This window comes from Hyaena hyaena, unplaced genomic scaffold (assembly GCF_003009895.1).
Source record: "Hyaena hyaena isolate Hyena2069 unplaced genomic scaffold, ASM300989v1 scaffold_79, whole genome shotgun sequence".
Lineage (NCBI taxonomy): Eukaryota > Metazoa > Chordata > Mammalia > Carnivora > Hyaenidae > Hyaena > Hyaena hyaena.
The window spans coordinates 3,514,476-3,539,252 of record NW_024080711.1 but is presented as its reverse complement, the minus strand read 5'-3'; the positions used below and the strand labels follow the sequence as shown (position 1 = coordinate 3,539,252).

Genomic DNA, 24,777 nt, shown 5'->3' with positions numbered 1-24,777 from the left:
AAAAGAAAAAAGAAATAACCTTGAACTGTCTCAACTTTCCTATTTCAATCTCTAAATATAGAATACATATATTTATATCTTCACTTGCCATTTTTTTTTGCACAAAAGGAAGAAACTTCTCTACTTATAATCCTAACTTCCTACAAAACATTCATTCATGATTGTTTCATACCTTCCTTTCCTGCACTGCACTTAATCTAAAAAATAAGCCCTTCTTTGACCTCCCTTTCCTCTCAAGATATTGCATATCTCTGACTTTCCTTCACAACATTCGACATTTTAGCCACATCTATACTTCTTGCCACTACTTTATCACCCGTTTGTGCTTTAAGCTTCCTGTACTGTGACTTCAACCTCTACTGCTCCCTTGAAGCTATCCTGTGGATATTACCTGTGAAATCCTAAAAAAACCTTTCAACTTCTTGATCTCCATCATAATACATTTATTTATGGTGTTTCACAAAGATTTTCAACCTCTGTTCTTAACATTCTCTCTTCTCTTGGTTTTTGAAACATGATTCTCTCTGGCTTTTAAAAATAGTATTTATAGGGGCACCTGGGTGGCTCAGTCGATTAAGCATCCAACTTCAGCTCAGGTCATGATATCGCAGTTTGTAGGTTTGAGCCCTGCATCGGGCTCTGTGCCGATCTTAGAGCCTGCAGCCTGCTTTGGGTTCTGTCTCCTTCTCTCTGCCTCTCCCCCATTCACACTCTGTCTGTCTCTCTCTCAAAAATAAAATAAACATGAAAAAAAAATTTATATTAATAATGTAACACTTAGCTATGTAACAAGTACTCCATTAATGTTTTGTGAACTTTATCTCATTTATTTCTCATAACAGCTCTTTGAGGTAGGGTGTAGCATTGCCACAGCCCCAAAAATGGAGGCTGTATCTATCTGGCTATGGCCAGATAGTAAGTAGCTGGACTGGGATTCAAACTTAGGACTTCAGTTAAGCCAAAATTCAGGGTCTTAACATACCTATGCCCTGGTCTCCCACCTAACTACTTCTTTACCCATTTCATTTACTGGATTTTCTTTCTCTTTATTCCTTAGAGGCCATGGTTTCCCAAGATGTGTTCTTCAAACTTCTATATATTCCAACACATTCTTTCTGGATAATATTATTTGCTTTTATAGTTGTAAATTCTCACTTTTTTTAGCTTTCATTTTTCTTTGGGTTTTGCAGCACATTCCCAGCTGCTTCCTGGGCTCTCCACATGGCTGCTTGAGTGTCATGTAGACACGTCAGAAAAACACATGTTAATTTTGAGGTTTGAACAAGACATTTGCCTATTTGGACGTCTGGTGCTGCATTTGTGAAATGAGGGGGCTGGAGCAGTAGTTTTTAAACTTTCTTTTTGAACAAAAGATCACTAGTGTTTTTTTCTGGAACAAATTTTTATGTAAAACCGGTAAATCAGAATCCAATAAAATCAGAATGGCTTTAGTTAAAGAGGGTGTGAGAGGATTAGCCCCTATCCACATGGCCTCATCCTTACCTACAACAGCAATCCTTTAGGGACCTCTTTAGAATCTAGGACTCCATGATCTTGAAAAGACCCTCTAGCTTCAAATATAGTTAACTCTCCCTTGAAACTTAGTATAATACCTCAGCTATTCCTCTTCCTGTAATCCCAGTGTTAACTAAGGATTTAAATATTTACTTAATACACCAACTTTTAAAAAATCTCATAATTTAACTCCTCCATTTTCCTTATTTCCACATTTAATTGATTTATAAATCTTGCTAGTTCTAATGCCTAAATAACTTAGATTTATCTCTTTTTCTTTTCTTCTGCCACTACTGTAAATCAGGCTTACCAAGTCTACTGAGATAATCTACTGTTTCCCTTCCTTCAAACCCAACCCTTTCCTGATGCAATCCATACTTCACTCTGTCTATTTAAGGTATATTTGCAAATTATGCTTCTGATCATGTAGGAACTTTGCTCAAAATCCTTCAATGGTTTAACATATCAAATGTTAAGTATATATTCCTTGAAATGACATACTAATTAAGTTCTAAACTACCTTCAGTCTTCATATCCTATCATTTCCTATCTCCCATACTACAATATTTTATCTAGATACACCAGACCACTGAAGGTTCTCTAAATATACCCCATACTTTCGTACTTTCCTGACTTCAAGGCTTTCTTAGTGCTCATTGCTCTGCAAAGAATGCCATCATTCCCATCCTGTCTCTACTTCATGGCCTTTGAAAATTCTACTTGGTCTTTAAAGTCAAACTTTCCTTTGGAGGTTTTTTCCAATACTCAAGCAAGTAATTCTCCAATCTGTTCTAATAATATTATACTTAAGCCTTACAGTCTTCTATGTTTTATAATTAGTTGGTATATTATATAATATAATTAGTTGGTATATATGAGTTGGTATAATTAGTTGGATCTTCTGTTTATCTAGGCCAGGATAATGTCTATTTTAAACCTTTGTACACTCAATAAGTACATTTTGGACTGAACTAAAAAGTAAAAACAGAATTACGCTATTTCCATGGTGAGCCTCCAAAGACAGCAATGGTTCACATAACCATAGAAACATTCTAGAAATGTAAACAGAACATCACAAACTTTTGTGGTATAAGAGAATAAGTAAAACAGTATTCAGAAAAGAACTTCCTGTATCTACAAAGAATAGAACTAATACCCAACAGTGTGATGTTGGGACTTACTGCATTAAGAACAAATAGATTTTTCTCTGAAAATAACTTCAGCAATGAAAATAGGTAAACTTTAAAGCTTATTAAAATTTTCAAATTCATAGAGCATATATATTGTCATCCAATTTCTTATATTTTCCATGAGAAGCCTTACGATTAATTTTGTCTCTATAAACCAAAAGGAAACGTTAAGTGAGGACCACCTTTGTTAAACATGTTTATTTCCCTTTTTGTGACAGTTAATTTAATTGACCCGAGAGTGTTCATATTAAATATTATTTCTGGGTGTGTCTGTGAGGATATTAGCATTTGAATCAGTTGACTCTAGACCGTCTTTCTCAATCTGAGTGAGCATCATATAATCTAGTGAAAGTCACAATACAATTCCTCCCTTTTTCCTGTCTCACATTAGAGCTGGACAGCTCTTATCTGGCCCTCACACTGGGATCTATACCACTGATTTCCCTGGTACTTGGGCCTTCACACTTGGACTCATTATACCATCATTTCATGCGTCTCCAGCTTACACAGAGCAGAATGGAAGGGCTTTTCAGCCTCCATAACTGTGTGAGCCAATTCCTTATTATCTATTCTACTGGTTCTGTTTCTCTGGAGAACTCTGAATGCACACTTTTCTATAGCCATGTTATTCCTCTTAACCTAATCCGGTCATGATCCCCCCGCCCTGAGATTCTGTTGAAACCTATAAAAATGCATGGATGACTATTTCATAAAATGAACCACACTGTTTTGGTAGGAAAATCTTCCTGAGAACCAAAAATTTATCTAAGACCCTTTGCCACATCCACTTGGTATAATTAAATAATATTTCATTTACTTTTCTCAATTAAGCTATGCTTACTTTTCTTCCAAAATTAATGGAATCATTAAACCTAAGCAAACACTACTGTCTTGAATATACATAATGAGTTAAATAATGAGTTTAAAAATTATGTTAAAAATTGCAATTCATCCAGTCTTTCTGAAATTTTTAAAAAAATTGAGCGGAGCAGTAATTCATAGTAAAAGAAAAAATAGAAACCTAAAAAAAAATTACTGAATTTTAAAAACTGAAAAAAAGGACTACAGATTCAAAAATCATAATGGAAATTCTCACTATTCAAAGAATTGAACTGGATTACTGATTCAATTTCTAGACACACTCCGTCTTAAGAAAAAATCTTTAAAGACAGAACAAAATTGTATTTATAATGAATTATCCTTCCATTATTATAGATTAGCCTGAATGTCCCCTTTTAAAAGCCACCAAACAATCAGGACTACAAAAGCAGGAAATAAAATGTCTCATCCAGAAATAATCTATAGTTTTTTAAAGCAAAGTTACTAACAATCTCAACTTAATTCAAAGCTTTCTGTTCTGTCTTTAATATTGTTAATGTTTTGCTACTTTGTTGTTCATAAAATATATTCAGCATCATTTAGCTTTGTTAAATATTTTTCCTGAAGTGCAATAAATAAAATGTATTATTTTTGTAAAGACAGTTTTTCTTCATTTACTTTCTCTATACTTTCAAACTTTCAGAGATGTGTTTCCCTCATAGTTGACAACTAAAAGAACCAAGAAGACAAGAAGTAGTTATGGGTCAGTTGGACACTTTCTGGTAGCTGGTTAGCTGAGAAAGAGTAGAGAAATGGCATAGGTGTGTGAGGTATCTTAGAGATCCAATAACATAGCATTTTTCTTTTTAGAATATAAATGCACAACAGAAAAAAATTTATGAAGTAATGTATCTTAGGCCAGTGTTAATAGCATTTTTATTATTCTACAGGTGTACTGCATAAAATTAAAGGTACCCAATATATTTTGGCTTCCAGGACAGGCATAAAAATAAGTACTGCAGGGTATCTCTGACATGTTAACAGAAATATTATCTAGTACTCTATAATTCTTCCCATACTAACTTCTCTCATGTAAACAAATGAGCTCTTGAAATGATTTCTAATACAAAAGCCACATAAGTCGCCCTGGGAAAATTATGTTCCTAGTAGTTGTTACCAGGATTTGCCAGAGAAACAATGGTCCAAAAAGTATGGGGGAATGGAGAGGAAGATGAACAATGCTATAATTCATCATTTTAGCTAATAGTGCTGCATCCAAGTTTCTGAGTTACTTGTAAAGAACCTATTTTCTTTTCAAAACAGAATAGGATTTTGACTAATGATAACAGAGATGTGCAGAGATATAAAGATCCAATCAAATTTTGATATATAATTCTTTTTAGCATTACCTATAAGAAAAGGATATGAATACTATATCTCCTTCTTATATCACTTCAGTTTAGCCAGATACTCTAAGTTAATGCCGAATAGTAGTATTTTTCACCCAAGACAGCCGATGTAAAAGTCATTATCTTTATGAACAACTTTCCGATATGTCAAGTCTTCATTCAAACTGGGCTTTTCTGACATACATATGTGTGTGTTCTGCCTCTGTATTTATGCTCTTGTTCTCACCTGAATAAACCTCTCTATTTTTCAAGGTCCAACTCATGTTTCTACACTTTAAAGCTTTTTTTAAAAAAAAATACCTATATTAACTGATTTCTCATATTTCTATTTAATAAGCACATTAAAATGTCACTTATCTGTAAGCCACAAGAGCATCTAAAATGTTAAATGTAAGGCACCTGTTTTGAGTACACACTATGCAACTGGACGTGCTGTGTTGTTTTATCTATCCAACAAGCCTATAAAGTTGGTACTATGTTTTAATTCTATAGATAAAGAAATCAAGTGTCAAACATGTTAATTTTCCCAAAGAAACACAGCTAGCAAGTAAAAAAAGCCTAAATTCAAACCCAGTGTCATTTGGTTCCAAATCCTACCAAAGGAAAGAGTATATTAAATAAAAGACTACTCTAGTCCAGTGCATCAATTATTACTGACAAGTAAAGTTAATGCACCCCTCAAAATGCCTAAATTTTACTTACTATCTCAAAAGAAATTCTCTTTCAGGTTTTTAATTAACAGTATTATTGACTGACTCTATAAAACAGTATTCACAAAAATTCACTGTAAGAATTCTAGGACAGTCTTGCCTTCTAAACAGTGCATAAAAATTATGATGCCTTCACATGCATTCTATCCTTGAAAACTGTTTAGAATATTTAGAATATAAAGGATAATTAAGAGTCTATTAAGAAATTAAGAACCCATTGTTTATAATTTGATAGGCTACCTAACATGGATAATACTATACTCTCTGATTTTTGATTCCTCATGTTAATAAGTAATGTTAACACAGATAACTCAAAACTAATATATTAGAAATAGTTTTGTAGTCCTATATAAAAGAAATTCTATTTTACTAATTTAAAAAATTGAAATAGCTCACAATTAGGAGTAACTATAATCTGGTGATCTATAGCACTTTAAAGACATACTGAAACCTCAGGAGGATCAAATTCCTCCAAAACTTCTGAATTATTTGAACATTTTGCCAAACTAAAGATTCATAAAGTTGTAAAATAAGAAAAATAAAATGACATATCAGTTATAACTATATTAGCTCTATACCAAGGACTGAACAGCAATTTTTTTTTTTTTTTTTTTGGTCATTAATGCTACGGCCATTTGGCCTAGAACATTGACAAATTATTATGTGTTTGACATGATAGTGACACTTTTTGTTTGTGAGTATAATTCGAGAGGTTAATTTTATTCTGTTCTTCTCTGCAAGATTTGGACCATATTGTCTTCAGAGAAAGTATCAGGTCCATTTTTTATTAAAAGAATAACTTTACATAAACTTGAAGGATTTAAAGTCATTTCAGACATTTTTTCTTTTGTTATTTCCTTAACAAACTTTCAAACAGCAGAGAGTTTATGAAAGCTACATGAATAATTTCCAGAGATTATCAAACTCATTAGAATTTTATAAGGTAACAAAAGTACTCATTCACCCACCCTAATATGACTCCTTCCAACTCTGAATCATGCCAACAAAGGGATCTTTCTTTCACTAAGTATTGTACTTGATACGAAACAATTTCTTTAGGCACCATACCTATAATTACCCCTAAGGGCATAGATCATGATGAAAAAGTAAAACAAATGAAAAAGAAATAAAATATTACATTAACCTTCATTGGACAACCAATAAAGATATTAATTTAATAGCTTCCTACTTCTTAGATCTCAGACACAAAAGCCACTACTTGTGTGACACTATTGAAGACTATAGATAGATGTTCCTTATCTTTTCTTTTGGAAAAGTGTACTCAACGCAATAAAATTATAAGCCCAGTTTGAATATAACATTTGATTTACATAAAAACAATTAAATTTATAAATACTGACAATGATAAATATTGTGAACTTCTCAAATCAGTTATTTAAATGTCCTTATTAAAATCGGTTTGGGGTGCACACCAAGAGACTTCTGAGTTCCCTTGTTATTTTATCATAATGTTCTCTGAAGAGTAAATTAAGCTTTCTTTCCTAATCCTCGTCTCAAACCCATCTGATAGTGTGGGGAAAATATCATAGCATTTTCCATTTTTTACATAACCAAGAATTAGAGGGTTAATTGAATTGCTTAACTTAAAAGCAAACTAGCAGTAATTAACATATGCATTGAATGGAGTCACATTTAGTGGAGCAAATTCAGAGAAGTCCTCTAAATCTAGCAATCAATAATCATAATTCTTTAAGATGCCAAAAAGGTTTACTGAAAGCCATGAGGAAAAACCTCTTCATGAATCAGTTTTTGTGTCGGTTTCCAAAACAAACCAGGCCTGAAAATATTTTTATGTGTAATGACTGGGTATGATAATGTAAAAACAATAAAACATTTCATTTTCATTATATTATCCTTATAACCTCATGTGCACACTCACTAACTTAACTTGTTTGATTTAACAAAGGGCCAAAACTGTAAGAGCAAGAGGATTTTTTTTTAAACCAAAGAAAAGTTTGTTCTTGTTTTATTTTTTAACCCAGTGGTCATAAGAATGAATGTAGGCATTGTAAAGGAAATGGTTTTCAAAGATAAGATGACAAGTATCCAAATTAAGTATGAAAATATTTTATGGTAATACCTTCTTCCTGAAGGCAGAGATTGTAATAAGCTCAAATAGTATTTAATCCTATTTACCTGTCTCTTTCTGGAGAATAATGGTCATCCATGACACGATGTCTATCCATTCGGCTAATTGTATTATAATGTCCAGCAGCAGAGCGTGTTCCTCGAAGTCCCTGTTCCACATTCCGACTGTAATAGTAAAATCCATTAAATACCATATCAAACCATAAGCATGTGCTACATTAAGAAATGAGGTTTATTAATAAAGAAAGTAGAAAAAGACAGAAATCACTCTAATGGCAAGTCCAAGATTTTTGTGTTAACTAATTGAACCTCTGACTAATGGGATACATTTCAACTGGACATTGACAGGGAAGTTAGAAGATTGCTGCTATAATAGGGATAAACATAAAACTCAGCTAGTATCAATGGGGATAGAGATAAGAATTATCAAAATTATTAATGAGTAACTCCCAGGCTTCTAGTAGTAATTCTTGTATGAAAAACAGGAGGAATAAATTTGTCAGAGAAAATGAGATCAGCATGTTGCTTGTAGATAATATTGCTGTTAATGACTATTAATGATAGTGACTATTGTCTGTTTTTTAAAAAGCCTGTTTGGGCTTCTCTCTCTCTCTCTCTCTCTCTCCCCCTCCCTAACCCCCTACCCCACTCTCTCTCTCTCTCTTAAATACAAATAAATAAACTTTAAAAAATAAAATAAGGTATGGGGCTTAATTTATTAAAGTTAAAAAATCAAAATCTAGTTCTCTCTTAGACTTTAAATTTCAAAATTACAAATGTTATTCTACTGATAGTTCCACCACATTTAAGCAATTATTTTTCAGATGACTTTTTAATAGTTTAAGTCCCATTTACAAACTTAGTTAAATCAAAATCTTCAAACATTAAACCATGTTTATAAAGTTAATTTATTTTCTTTTTAATTACTTAAGTTGTATCTAAATTAAGTAAACACTTTTTAAGTACTTATATTCCTATATATTATATAAATGAAATTTATAAATGTAACAATCTTAAGTTCTCTTAGACAGCCCAATACCATGTGTAAAATTCAAATTACAAGGAAAATTTCTAAATCTATAACTAACTCAAGTATTCACTTAAAATAGGTATTATAAGATATCATTCTAAGAGTTCAACTTTCCTCAAACTTTGCAAGTATATAAAATGTGAATTATGTACATATGTCTTGCTAACAAATACATTATTTCCATGGCACTTACTCCTTGAAGCCTCTCTGTATTTAACAGGAATGATTAGAGTTTTCCATCAGGCACTGGAGCTGGAGGTTTTCTGAGTCATTCTTCCCTCTGACTGTACATTCTTTTTTATTGTTTGCACAATTGGTCCTAACCTTCAAACCCCATCAGATGTTTATTCTTTCCTATTCCTTAAATTATCAATACTAACATCATTCTTGAGTATAGTCAGTTGGCTCTAACTAGATCTGCTCTGTATGGATACGTAACTGAAAGATGGGTCTTCATTAAAATTGTGAACTCTCACATAAAAGAATACTCTACCCAGAGTTACATAGTAGCACATATTTCATTTTACTCTCAATATTTCATTTATTGAAGAGCATATTTGCTTTTCCTTCAGTAACTTTATTCCGTAAGAATTTATTGGCTTTATTTTTTTAATAGTTTATTGTCAAGTTGGTTTCCATATAATACCCAGTGCTCATCCCCACAAGTGCCCTCCTCCATGCCTAACCCCCCCCTCCCTCATACTCATCAGTCCTCAGTTTGTTCTCAACATTTAAGAATCTCTCATGGTTTGCCTCCCTCCCTCTCCCCTCCCCCCCTCATTTCCTCCCTTCTTCTTCCCCACAGTCCTCTGTTAGGTTCCTCTTAATCCTCTTATACATGCAAACATATGGTAGTTGTCCTTCTCTGCCAGACTTATTCACTCAGCATAACACCCTCAAGATCCATCCATGTTGCTACACATGGCCAGGTTTTATTCTTTTTTATTGCCATGTAGTATTCCATTGTATAGATAAACCACATCTTCTTGATCCATTCGTCTGTGGATGGACACTTAGGCTCTTTCCATGTTTTGGCTATTGTGGAGAGTGCTGCTATGAACATTGGGGTACATGTGTCCCTATGCATCAGCACTCCTGTATCCCTTGGGTAAATTCCTAGCAGTGCTATTGCTGGGTCATAGGGGAGCTCTATTGTTAATTTTTTGAGGAACCTCCACACTGTTTTCCAGAGGGGCTGTACCAGTTTACGTTCCCACCAACAGTGTAGGAGGGTGCCCGTTTCTCCACATCCTCGCCAGCATCTAGAGTTCTCTGATTAGCTCATGTTAGCCACTCTGACCAGCTTTAGAGATTATTAATGATTCTTTGCAATAAATAGGCTTTTCATACCATCCTACAAATCAAATGTATACAGTGTCTTACCTTTGTGGAGGAGGGACACTAGGTGACCATGATCTAGTCCTTCCTATAACATCTACTCGGTGAGGAGATCCTGTTGGCGAACAATGGTTTGATGACATTACTTGTTCTGGCACTGATAACGTTGAGCTCTGAAGATCTCGACCATTGTGTCGATAATCTAAAGATGCAAAAATTAAAAGTACAGTTATCTACCCACTAAGTCCTTTTGTATTTTGTGCTTTATTTATTTTTTTAAATGTTTTATTTATTTCTGAGAGAGAGACAGCATGAGAAGGGGACGGTCAGAGAGAGAGGGAGACACAGAATCTGAAACAGGCTCTGAGCAAGCTGTCAGTACAGAGTCTGACGTGGGGCCCGAACCCACAAACCGCGAGATCATGACCTGAGCCGAAGTCGGACGCTTAACCGACTGAGCCATTCAGGAGCTCCTTGTATTTTGTGCTTTAATGAAAAAATTTGATGTTGGTGAAGGTGAAAATCTTTGAATATATTAAATGTAAAGCATAATGAATAAACATAGTACTATAATAAAATGATATTGTAATTGTACTAGGTAGACTAAAATTTTTCTATATAGCTACCTATCTTTTTGTTTAAGTCTATTTACTTATTTTTGAGAGACAAAGAGAGATGGGGGTGGATGGTGCAAAGAGACAGGGAAAGAGAGAATCCCAAGCACTTACAGTGCAGAGCCTGAAATGGGGCTCAATTCCACAAACCATGAAATCATGACCTGAACTGAAATCAAGAGCTGGGTGCTAAACCAACTCCAGTTAATTATCTTTAATAAAAGATGCAAGTTTATTCTAAAAACATTTTCACCTCTTCAATGAAATGAAAGAGCTTCATTTACTGCTCAACAATTATAAATATTCAAAATTATTAACTTCACAAAGTTCTTAAAAGTCTATGATTATTTAAGAGATAAACAGTATTAGAAAGCATTCTGAATAGTTTCTGAAGTACCTGTGTAAACTGCCTTTCTTATAGTGTTTAACAGGGTTGAGATACCATAGATGACTGAAAATAAAAATATGACAATTCGGAGGAGGGAAACAGCCCAGTGATTTGACACAGTTAGAAAAAAGTGTAATAGAAGTGATATAACTCAAATGAATCTTGGAAAGCAACTGATATTTGACAGATGGGAAGAAAAGTAGAAGGAATTCAAAGTTGGTAGAAAGACAGCAGTACAATGTGGTGCAAAAATAAGGATATAGTTTGGTAAGTCTGACCCAAGTTGTATATATCTAGAACATCAGGAGGCTTGTCATGGGTGGGGGGGGGGGGAGCCTGAATATTTCTGAGCAGGAAGTGAGATTATCGCCACCACCATTATCTTTATCATGTTCATCATGGCTGCTTTTGGCTTTTTACTATGTGCCAGGAACTCTGCTAGGTACTTTACCAAGGGTTCTCCTACAACACTTGTTTCAGAAATAACTCAGAAAAAGTATTGGTTCATATGTGATTTTTCCCCAGTATGTTAACATGCTGCAGTATTATCTGAAGTTGGTTCCTGAGAAATGGAGCAAAAGATGTCCATTTGGGTGGACATAAATGATTGAAGGAGCAGCATCAGGAAAAAGGAATTAGAATAGCAGAATAGGGCATGGGAAGAAACAAAGCACAAGAACTGACCTCAGTCGGATCCCACTGAAGGCTTTGGAATGTGCATTGTACCAGGGTTGGTCTGACTTTGAGGCAAGGATCCTAGACTTTTGTACTCCTAGGTTAGCCAGTCACTGACTGAAGACTGCCAGTGGGACTTAGGTGAGATTGCTTTCTGTTTGTCTAAGGCCAATTCTCCGAAAAGGGGGGCAGCTGTGAGTTCTTAGCAGCCAACATTCACAGTAGCGGAGGACAGGTGAAGGAGCTGAAGCAAAGGGGATATGGGTGGGGCACCAATAGCCTCCACTACATCTACCAGATAATAGCAGCTGAAAGCAAAGTAAATTAACAAAGCTGGATGCAGAAAGCCAGAGAAGCACAGGGCCACATATGATGTGCATTCATCCTATGTTCTTCCTTTTGGCCGGCTCTGGTCACAAACTCCATCTTAGAAGTATTTATTGCACATGTTCTTCCTGGTGTTTGCGAGTATTTCACTTGACACCATAACTTTGCAGACGTATCTTCTTTTCCATCTACACATACTCCTTCCACCCAGATACCTTCATTTAATTTTAAAATCCTACGTTTAATATTTTTATTGCTTAAAACTTAATGGGACTTGTAAAAAAGTGTGCTTGTATTTTTAGTTTTAGTGTTTTGGTTACAAAGCTACATGGGTTTTGAATGGTCTGGTCTAAACCCAGTTTCCCCAGATGCCCTTTTGTTTTTAGTCCATGATTTTGCAGAGCACAAGGCTTTTCCAGGAATGTACATGTGATGTGATAGAACCAACTTTGCAAAGAAGATAACATTATCCCCATTTTATAACTGAGGCACCTAAAGTTTACATTAAGAATTTACTAGGAAATTTACATTAAGTGTCAAATACTAGGGCTCAGATTTAAAGCAAACTCTATTGGACTTTGATGCTCTCACTGGGCTCTAATACTATATTCATCTTTCATGATCTAAGTAATCACTTAGGAAGATGAAGCTGGCGGCAGTATACAATTTAAACTAAAGGTGAGAGAGATTGTAGCAAGATTAACTGATCTTAAAAAATGTAGAACAGACTGTCCAACAGAGCTCTCTGGAATGGTAAAAATGTTCTCTATCAACGCTGTCCCGTCGAGTAGCCACTAGACACTCATGGCTACTGAGCACTTGAAATCTAGCTAGGGTGAATGAGGAGGAACTGAATTTTTAAGGTATTTATTTTAAATCAATTTAAATTTAAAAAGCTACATAGAGTTAGTGGTACAACTTTAGAGTAAGACAACTGATGGTGGCAACAGACTACACAGATGAAAAGTCAGTACATTCATCCATTCAACAAGTGTTTATGATCGTAAGTGCCTGCCAGATGCTATTCTGTGCGCCACAGTGAGCAAAACTAAAAAGCCTTGGCTTTGTGGAGCTGACATTTCAGTCGGAGTGCTGAAAACAATAAAAATCCCAATAATAATTGTGGGACATGTTTGAAGGTGATTGAGTGCCAGGAGGAAAACAGAACAGAGTAAGGGGAGATCAAAATGCCAGAACAGGGAAGCATTTTGCAATTTTATGTAGGGTTGTCAGGTGTAGATGCGACTCACTGAGAAGTTGACATTTCAGGAAGTTGGATGCTTTGCCAAGTGGACAGAGAGAGCGGAGGGTTCCAAGACAAGTGCAAAGACCCCAAGATAAGAGTCAGTCTGGCATGGTCACAACAGCAGGGAGAAGAGAGTGCTTGGAGTGGAGCAGGGGATGGAGATCAGAGACACCTGGAGGAAGGATGAAAATCATGGGGAGGGGATTGTGTCACTTTGTAAAGATTTTTGGCATTTGATCTGAGTGATTTTAATTTTTTAATGCTTATTTATTTTTGAGACAGAGAGGGAGAAAGAGAGAGAGAGAGAGACAAAAAAAATGTGAGCGGGGAGGGGCAGACAGAAAAGGGGACAGAGGATCCAAAGCAGGCTCCATGCTGACAGCAGGGAGTCCCATATGGGGCTCCAACTCTTGATCCATGAGATCATGACCTGAGTTGAAGTTGGCTGCTTAACCAACTGAGCCACACTGGCGCCCCTTGATTTGAGTGATTTTAACTCATTAAAAATTTTGAGCAGAAACTGAATATGACCTATGTTTAAACAGGATCACTTCCGTTGTCATGTTGAGAATAGACTGAAATAAGATAAGGCATTAAGTCAGGCAAGAGATGTCAACCAGAATGACAGCAATGGAGACATGGTCAGTAGTCAGATTCTGGACATATTTTGAAGGTAGAGGCATTGGGATCATTCTATATAAGATTTGATGTTGGACATAAGAAGAAGCGAAGGACAAGAACAAACCTAAAATTATAATTCAAGTAAATAAAAGAATGGAGTTACCACTGGTTTGATGGGAAAGATCAGGGAGTTCAGTTTTAGACATGTTAAGTTGAAGATATCTACTACATTTCCAAGCAGAGATGTCTGTCAATGGGCAGGGGAAAATAAAAATTTAGAATACAAATAAGTGGTTTTGACTGGACGTGCTAGAATTTTAGCATAAAGATGCTATTTAAAGGTACGGGACTTTATTATTTTTTAATTTTTTTTAAGTTTATTTATTTATTTTTGAGAGAGCATGAGCATGAGCAGGGGAGGGGAAGACAGAGAGGGAGAAAGAGAGAATCGCAAGCAGGTTCCACACGGTCAGCATGGAGCCTGATGCAGGACTCGAACTCGAACCATGAGATTGGGACCTGAGCCGAAATCAAGAGTCAGGTGTTTAACCAACTAAGCCACGTAGGTGCCCCAAAGGCATGGGACTTTAAATAGATGTGATCACTAGAGTAGTGAACGTAGACAAGTGAAACAAGTCGAACAATGGAGACTGAGGACATTCTAATATGAACCAACAACAATTTGTGATCAGATGCAAGATCAAAAAAAGGGAAGAAATAAATGGATCCTAACCTTTGATTAGCCCATTAGGAAATTAAGAGTATACTACAAAGGGTCAGAGAAGTTTAGAAGGTTTACCAGTTTGGAGAGGGGAAGATAGCAATACTTTCAGGCATATAGGCAAACAGTTACACATGTGGAAAAGAATCTTGGGAAAGGCGATAGGGCTGTCAAAATGACTTGAGAGTCATTTATAAAAAGAGCATCATTGAACTCCAAGGTAAGGGAATATTTAGATACAAAACAGATGACCACAGAGTTTAAGGGAGACTATCGAGAAAAGGAAGAAGAGTGGGTACAAGAAGAAAATTTAAATAATGCAGTCACATGAAAACTAAAAAGAAATATAGAGTTTTAAGAAAATATTCATGATTCATAATGACTAAAGAGCTACTCAGAAGTGATTAAAAAATGAGTAATGGGGTTAGGTAATTAGCTTAGGCTATCAGAATATTATATGTGATATTTAAGAGCCAATTATCAAAGCATCACTCTACCTTCCCATTGGAAAATAAATGATTTGCATTTCTTTGTATATTGTTTCTGGGCAGAGTAGAAAATAATACTAATGGCTAACAGTCTAAGTGGCTAAAACTCATATTGTGTATGTGTTTGTGTGTGTGTATTCCATTTACTTGCGTTGTGGAGTGAGTCAACTGGTTCAAAGAATAGTGGGTTTATAACTATTCTCATTCTTCTACTCAGTAATACCACCAGGGTACAAAATCCATGCCAGTAATTGCTTCCCTGAGAAACTTAAATTTCAATACCAAAGTTTCTATTTACTTTGAAGAATAATATTAGCAATGCAAATGTAAAAATTACCTCTTAGAATAAACAAAGTAAGTAAGCACATGGGAAATATTACCTCTGACATAGTTAATTTTCAAGACATCTGCCTTGAAAACTTAGAAAAATTAAATAAAGGAGCTGAAACTGTTCATTATTGAGGAAAGGTGGATAGTTCAGGTTAAAAAAGGGTTTTGAATTGTTGTAACTAATACTTTGAATTTGACAATGTATGGAATGTGCAGTTGGAAACAAATCTCTGCATATAGGGAACAAAGCATTAACAGATTACTGGTGTCTTGACTTCTACTAGTTGTTTAAAATATTAGTTAACATGGGGTAGTAAGGGAGTTTCTGTGTATGTATATATGCAATTCACACTCAAAATGCCTTAAATAAAATTTCACAGAAATGTAGGATGATCTGCTTGATTTGACAGTCAAATTACTAGATAAACTATTGATTGAAGCATGTACTCTATTGAAATAATTGTTAATTGATAGAGCTTTAAAAGAAAGGACATTGGGGTGCCTGGGTGGCTCAGTCCATCAAGAATCTGATTTTTGACTCCTGATTGCAGCTCAGGTCATGATCTCAAGGTCATGCAATCAAGCCCTGCATCGGGCTCTGCACTGGGCACTCTCTCTCCCTCTGGGGCGTCTGAATGGCTCAGTCCATTGAGTGTCCCATTCTTGATTTCGGCTCAGGTCATAATCTCATGGTTCATGAATTCGAGTGCAACTTCGGGATAACAACCAGCCTGGGATCTGCCTAGGACTGTCTCTTCACTCTGACCCTCTCCCTTCTCCTCCCCTGCTCTCTCGCACGCCCTCTCTCTCTCTCTCTCTCTCTCAAAATAAGCAAATAAACATTAAAAAGAAAGGATTCACCTTCCCTCTGCCCCTCCCCGGCTCACACTCTTTCTCTCTCCCCACGAAAAAGAGAAAAAACAAAAAGAACATTAAAAACAAGAAAACAAGAAAAAATATATTTAAAAATTTTTTAGTGTTTATTTATTTTTGAGAGAGAGAGAGAGCACGCGCGCACTTCAGTGGGGGAGGGGCAGAGAGAGAGAGAGGCGCAGAATCTGAAGCAGGCTCCAGGCTCCCAGCTAACAGCACAGAGCCCGATGTGGGGCTCAAACCCACAAACAACAAGATCCCAACCTAAGCGAAATCAGACATTTAACTGACTGAGCCATCCAGGTGCCCCAAGAAAAAAATATTTTTAACAGAATCAACATGTGTAAGTCATAGTTAGCATGATACTTATGTAAATGTAATTAGCACACCATTTACTAAAGTTATGGGCCTATGAAAAGATAGTACTTCAGAAACCACAATATCCTAATCCTGATTTTCATGTTTATAAAAAGAATATGGAGATGCTTCAACTTTCTAATAGTGACAGATTTCAAGGATTTGAAGTCATCTTCCCATTTAAGTCATCAGATAAATCTCTATCCACAAATCAGGCAATATTTTAAACTTCAATAACATAAATGTTCATTCCAAAATGAAGCAGTGCCTGATATGTAATCAACACAATAAAAAATTTTTCAAAAAGCACATTCAAAAATTTGACATATTTGGGTATGTTGGTGGCATCAAAAAGATTTTATTTTTTTCACACGATTATGCAGTATAAGGAAATTTCAATTACACAGTAACTTTCCAAATTTATGGTGAAATCCTTATTTTTTTAGTAGTTTAAAAACAGAAAACTTAGAAATACTTATCTTATATCTTTTAATAATATTCAATCTCACAATTGGTAAGAGTTCCAGCAACTGGAATTATGCAGGAGGTTAAACTGTCATAAGGTTGTTGGGGGAAGGGGAAAAGGAAGCAAGTTATTTCTTTCTTATTTTATTCATTATTTAATCTATTTTTTGGTAAATAATGAATAACACTTCCTCTTATTACTATAAAGGAATTCTGCAGTTCTTACCTGATACTATACCAATTCCATCATCACAGTCATAGTCAGATACTTCACTATCACTTATTCTTTTTGATCCTATGAAGCAAACAATAGCAATAATTAAATTGCTGTTTATTAAGGAAAAAAAAAACTCTTCATCAACCTGAAAAACAAATTAAAGGATTTTGAATGAAACACTTGAGAATGAAAAGTAGAGAAAGCCATTGTATGCTCACACTTTTACACATACTTTGTGATGTAAAGATATTATTCTTAATATAAATTGTTCTTTAAAAATTTCCTAAATGCCTTCCTAAATTCCTAAAACTTGAAATAATATTAAATACTAAGTAATATATGTAAGTGGTTTTATGATGATTGGTAAAATCTACTAAACAAAAGTTAAGTTAAAAGTAGCTAAGTCAGGTCAGTTTTGGATGCTTTTAGACAAAGACACTTACGTCTATATAGGTTTCAAAGTAAGATACTATGTTATCTCAGAAGCATTCATGTGCCTTTTTCTAATATGCATCACTAATACATTAAATATACCCAATTCTTCATTTTTCACACTCATGGAGAAGAAGCATAATTTAAGAGATCTTAAACCCCTTTCTTTTCGTATCAGTTTAGCTGCTCCTCCATTGCTTTGAAAAGAAAATGAGAAATAAATCATCCAGAAACTTAATACATTTAAATTGCAAACTGTCATATTTTCTAAGAAATAGCCTAAAACAGAGTAGTAATAATGATCATAATTCAAGACCTCTGTGTGTGAGTTTCTATTACAAAAGAAATCTCTTAGAAAATTTTAAAGTGTAAATCATGCTATGGCAAAAGTACCACTACACTGATGGCTAGAACAGATTGCCGTCACATGTAATATTGAAATATATTGCATATATAAGTAAACATGTTATAACTTGTTTTTAAATATAGCTTGTCTCCTACATGTGTCTCAAAATAGGCACATTTTGCACAACAGAATTTCTTATTAGTTTTTTTCCTTACAGTCTGAAAATGCTTAATGATAAATGAAAACAGTGTTGGTATTTCAAGAAATGACTTCTTTTGTCTGTCTACTAATACTACACATTATTCATTAGACCAAGTTCAGTTATCAGAAAATAAATACTTTCCTGTAAGTTTTATAAAACACTGAGAGCTCATGTTGTGTACGGTGTCTAAAGTAGCAATAATTAAACGTCCTAGGAATGCACTCCAATATTTGCAACTTTCTCTTAGAAATACTTTATGCATTTTTTTCTTTTTTTGTTTGTTTTAACCCCTGCCCTCCTGAGAGAGGGAAGGGTCTGTTGAAAAGACTCTTGTTTCCTCCTTTTAATGAATACTTAAAAGACATCTGTCTGTTTTGATCATGTGGTCCCACTGAATGGGCTATTTTCCTTCTGAAGCTTATATCATAAAACTTAAAATTCAATCAAATCACAGGCTCTTAAAGCCCCAGATGATATGGAAACTACAATTACCAGGCAATATCCCAAAAGACTAGGCACAAAAAGGTTTACAGAATTAGTATATACTGTACATTCTAAATGGATGTATGAGAAAAAAGGATACCACGGATGAAGCTGTTGAGGAAAGACAGAATAAGAATTGCTACTCATCATGTAATAAGATCTCACCTTGTAAATGTAAATGATCAAGGACAGGGTAATAATTAGTTTAATGTGCCAGGTACAATAGGGCATAAAGATAACAGGCTTTTGGTTATTGGTCAAGAATCAGATCTGCCTCTGGAGTAAGATAAGAATGACACCAGCAAACAATGAAGTTCATTTTATCAGTCTTCATGAGTTGTCTTGTGTGGGTTTGTTCATCGAGTTGGGGGCTAGGGGATATATAAGATTTGTAAATGTTATTTCCTTCCAAATCTTGTTACTTTCCTGAAGGAAGTCGATCAATTTTTGCTAGTAATTCTACAGAGGTTAAATATATGCAATTATGTTGTCTCTACTTGGATCTTGTCATTTAACATTCTGAAGAATTCAAGTACTTAAGTTTAACATTACTGAATATATCAATCTTCTCCTTTAAAGTAGTGTTTTCAATGTCTTGTTTAAGAAATCATTCTTGAGCTTATGAACAGGGATATTTTCTTTTATTTTCTGAAATTTAAAAATTTTGTTTTAGCACTTACATCCTTGTCTATCTGAACTGAGCTTATTTACGGTATGAGATATGGATGCAACTTTGCTTTTTCCATATAACACATATTTCCATTTTCATAGACACAGAACAACCTATTTATTCAAGGTTTAGTAGGTTATATTTTTCATAGGAATTAGTCCACTTTGTCCAAGTTTTCAGCGTTTGCTACAATGTTCATAATTTTATCATACTATTTATTATTTCCATTTGATGGAAATTGTTTCCATTTGATGTCTGAACCTTCTTTTTATTCTGTCAATAAATTTCATTAAAGGTTTATTTTGCCATTCATTTCAAAGGACTAATGGACTCCACTAGAAATTTGTTTCTCATTTTATTGATTTCTGCTTTTATAGTTATGATGTTTTTTTCTCTACTTTGAATTCATGTCACTTCTTTTGCTAAACTCTTAAATTGGATGAATATGTCAATTTTTTCAGCCTTTTAACCTTTACTAACATAAACATCCCCCCTCTGAGTATATCTTTGCATTACTAAAATATTTCTATACAGTGTATTATTTAAAGTTCAGGTCTAGGTATTTTCTTCTTGGGTCTATTAGAGATTTACTATACATCATTAACACATGATAATTGCAGAGATAATAAATCTTGAAAGAAAATGTTCATTAAAGCATCTATTTTTTTAAATTTGTCAAATATACAACTGCAGTTTATTTTTTTAATTGACATAGTAACACTGGCACTGAATAAAATAGCCTATATGTGTCAAGTTTTTGAAGTTTGTCAGAAAATGAATTATTAAATAGTATATTTTTCTTACAAATGTTTCATGGATATAGCAGAAGAATACAAATTCACTAATTATTAGACCAAGAGAACTGTGTGGTTTGATTCTTGTTTCTTTCCTAAATTTTTGCTTGCCTGGCCTACCAGTGATTCAGAGAAAATTATAATGGAATCTTCTTCAATGGTAGTGAATTTGTAAATTTTTCTTTCCAGTTTACTTCATGTATATTGACGTTATTTCATTTATACAAGTTTTAAAATATTTCAGTAGATGTAGAAGAATCATTTGAAAAAGTGTGCCCCCACCCCTCATTCATGATAAACATATGAGCTAACTAGTCCAAAGGAAATTTCCTCAAATTGATAAAGGGCATCTACAAAAAACCTGTAGATGACATCACACTCATGACATATGGAGTGCAATCCTCCTATGACAAAGAATAAGCTAACGATGTCCACTCTAACCCTTTCTAGACTGCATTACAGTACATAACATCAAGGAAAAGAAATGCAAGGCATACAGATTAAAAAGTAGTAATATGATCAGGTAAATTCAAACTCCTAAGGAAGCTATAAAAAACTTATCAAGACTAACAATTCAGCAAGATTATAGAATATATATGTACATAGTCAACATATATAAATGAACTATATTTCTTAGAGAATGGCAATGAACAACTGGAATATAAATTTCAAAGCCACTATCACTTACAAGAATACCCAAACACATGAAAACTTTACGAATACATTTAACAGAAAATGTGCAAAACATGTACATCCCCAATCACAAAACACAGCTGTATTCGCTTCCTAGGGCTGCTGTTACAAAGTACGGAACACTGGCTGGCTTATCACAACAGAAATTTATTGTCTCACAGTTCTGGAGGCTAGAAGTCCCAAACGGGGGTGTGAGCAGTGCCAGGGAGGAATCCTTCCTTGTCTCTTCTAGCTTCTGGTGTTTGCTAGCAATCCTTGACTTTCTTTCACTTGTAGATATGGAATTCCAGTCACATCGCTGTCTTCTCCCTGAAGGTCTTCATATCTTCTTCCCTCTGTTCATGTCTATCTGTGTCCATATTTCCCTTTTTTATAAGGAAGTCAGTCATATTGGATTAAGTCTATTCTAGTGGCCTCAAACATGAAAACTTGACTACTTCTGTAAAGATCCTATTTACAAATAAGGTCACATCTTCAGGTACTGGAGATTAAGACATATACTTTCAGTGGGACACAATTTAACTTACAACAACCGCTAACAATTTAGGAAAATTTAAAGAACTGGAGAGACTTTTCTGCAGAGTTGGAAGCCAGAGTTATTAAAATAACATTGCCAGGGTGCTGAGAGAAAATGAAAGTAATTCTAGAATTCATGCACAGCTAAATTTTCTTTCAGGAATAAAGATATAGTCATAAAAACTATATTTCCAGGTCTTCCCTGAAAGAATTTCTAAAATATGTGTACTTCAAAAGCAGAGAAGTTCATCCCAGAAAAAAAGTATAAAATGAAAAGAAAAAGGGGGGGAAGCAAAGAAAGTGGTAACAATTCAGGTCAATCCTAATAAATTCTAAATGAACAAAATGACAATATTATAACAAATTACTAATTGGAAGGCAGAGCTAAAATTCTGGTAATAATATATTAAATAGTGGGGGTGAGGGTACAAGTCAGATTTTAAAATATTTATGTAGTTTGGAAAAAAAGGTGGAGGTGTTAATTAATGTTACTTTGTTAAGTATACATGTTGCAATGTCAATAGTAACTACTAAGAGAATAGAGATTAAAAATAAAGAGCAGAGGGCACACAATAATCATACTATGTCACTATTTCTATCAGCAAAAAAAGAGGAAAACCCCATACATATCTGTTTATGTAAACGTGGCCTATCTGCAAACATGCAGAAGCCAGTCACAGTAATTCATTCAAGTAAGGAAAACGAGATGTTTGAGAAACGGGGGACAAGATTTTTTGTTTTTTACTTTTAAATTTATACCATATGATCGTACTACTTAAAAATTTACAGCAACATTTTGCAAATGTTTCATTGTAGATGAAGAGAAGGTATATTCTCTATTGGTTGGGAGAAAGTTCTGTTTATTCAAGTTCATCAATTCTATAGTTCACATTTATGAGAGATTGTTATGATGATTGTGGTTTTTCAGTTTCTCTTTCCAATTCTTCTTGGCTTTTAAAATAGGTATGATAGAACCCAGCCCGGGATTTTAGACGCTCCTCTGGTTCCGGCTCCTGCTAGATCTCTTCCTTCACATTCCCCCAGTTCTGCACCAAGCACATCTGAAGATCCAACACAAAGGACCTACAGAACTTCTTCTGCAGGCCACCCACAAAATCATGCTATGAGGGGACGTTTGCATGCACTTTTTCTTCCCAGCCTGTCCTATGACCTATGGTGACTTCAAGACCACCAGTGAATGAAGGGGCAACCACCCTCCAAACCTTTCACTAGCTTTCTTCTGTTGCCTCTGGCACATGACATTTTTCAGAATCTTCAACCATTCTCTTATAAACCTTCTTACAAGGAACTACCAGCTTCTTCTACAATTTTGTAGTTTAAATTTGATAATAAATATTTTATTCCACGTCTCTAATAGTACTTCAGCTTCCTGACTGAACCTTAACTGTCCTTAATCCATCTAGACTCGATATACATGTTGCAGGATAGGGATCTAATTTCATCTATGTTTGTTTTTTGGGATAGTATTTTTTTCCAGCTCAATTTATTAAATTGTTTACTTTTCCTCTTTTGGCCTGACATATTACCTTGGAACCTCATAAAAAATGGTCTCAGGGCACCTGGGTGGTCTAGTTGGTTCAGCATCTGACCTGATTTCAGCTTAGATTATGATCTCCCTGTTAATAAAATTTGAGCCCCACACTGGCCTCTCTACTGACAGTGCAAACCTGTTGGGATTCTCTCTCCCTCTCTCTCTGCACCCACTCCAAAATAAATTAATAATAATAAAAAAAAGAAAGTCTCACATAAGAGTCTGCTTCTGGGCTCTTAATATTATTCCACTGATTGATTTATTATCACACCATTTGCACACTGTGTCAAATACAGTAAATGTTGATATCTGACAAACGAAGTTACTCCTCCCTGCTCTCATAAAAATCCTTTTAGGTATTTTTTGGCCTTTCAGTCCTCTATATACTTAGAATCTACCCATTCATTTCCATGAAGATATCAGATAGGATTGGAACCGAATTAATTTTACATATGTATATAAGTTATATATATATGTCAAATAGGGAAATTAACAATAATGTTGTCTTCCTATCAATGATTCTGGCATAGTCCCCTTATTTAGATGTTCTTTAATGTGTCTTACTAAAACTTAAAACATTTTTCCCTATAGTAGTTATATATAACTTTGTGAGATTTATTCCTAGGTATTTCATTTTGTTACTGTTATAAAGCATATCTCTTTATTACTGGATACTCTTATATCCAGATACCTTGGTAAACCATAATTTGTCTACTGATTCTTTCCAGAGTTTGAGGAAAACAATTATATCATCTACAAATGATGACAGTTTCATTTCTTCTTTTGAATCCTTAATCTTTTCAGATTCATCTTTTCTTATTGCATTAGGATCTCCACTATAATCACACTCTTGTTCAGGTTTGACTTAAGGACTAATTCTATCATTGGCCATTAAGATTATATTTCCCATTATAGACATTTTATCAGAATGAGGAAGTTTCTTTCTAATTCATAATTTGCGAACAGGTATCATTATGAATTTGTGTTGAATTCTATAAAATTTTTAATTCATTAATAAGCAATGAACATATTTCTTCTCCTTTATTGTTTTTCATTCTGAAAGAGAGGGAGCGTGAGCAGGGGAAGAGGCACAGAGAGGAGACAAATAATCCCAAGAAGACTCCACAGTATCAGTGCAGAGCCTGATGTGGGGCTTGACCTCATGAGACATGAGATCATGACCTGAGCCAAAATCAAGAGTTGGATGCTTAACTGATTGAGTCACCCAGGCACCCCTATTTTCCTTCCTTTAATTTGCAAATGTTTAACATCACACTTGTAGAATTTAATAGAACCATTGGATTTGATATGCTGTTTTATGTAGCTATTTTTGTCATTTATATTTAAGACTGAAATGGGCCTAGAAGTTTCCTTTTTTTGGAATGGATTTGTTGATTTTTGGTATAAAAAGTTATGTTTTCCTTATAAATGAGCTTGGAAATACTCCTACTTTTATATATATTATGCAAGAGTTTTATGAAGTTGAAATATGTTAAGATTAAGTATGAAGTGCTTGAAAAGAATGTCTGGAGTCTAGGGTTTTCTTTTTACTAAAAGTCTTATTTTAACTTCCAACATATTAATAATTGTAGCTAAAGGAATTCAGTTAGCTAATTTTATTTTGTTAGCTTTCTGTTTAATTCATTA

At 34.5% G+C, this 24,777-nt stretch overlaps 1 protein-coding gene across 23 annotated transcripts in view; it reads right to left on the bottom strand.

The window, feature by feature from the left end:
• Positions 1-24,777, bottom strand: part of RIMS2 (regulating synaptic membrane exocytosis 2) — a 599,820-nt gene that overhangs the window by 203,531 nt on the left and 371,512 nt on the right. For all 23 annotated transcript variants that reach the window (XM_039233796.1, XM_039233785.1, XM_039233791.1 and 20 more), the window contains 3 exons: positions 17,452-17,520; positions 10,166-10,322; positions 7,801-7,917 (listed from right to left, as the gene is read on the bottom strand). In XM_039233796.1, coding sequence (XP_039089727.1) covers positions 7,801-7,917; positions 10,166-10,322; positions 17,452-17,520 — 343 coding nt within the window. The remainder of the gene's footprint in view (positions 1-7,800; positions 7,918-10,165; positions 10,323-17,451; positions 17,521-24,777) is intronic.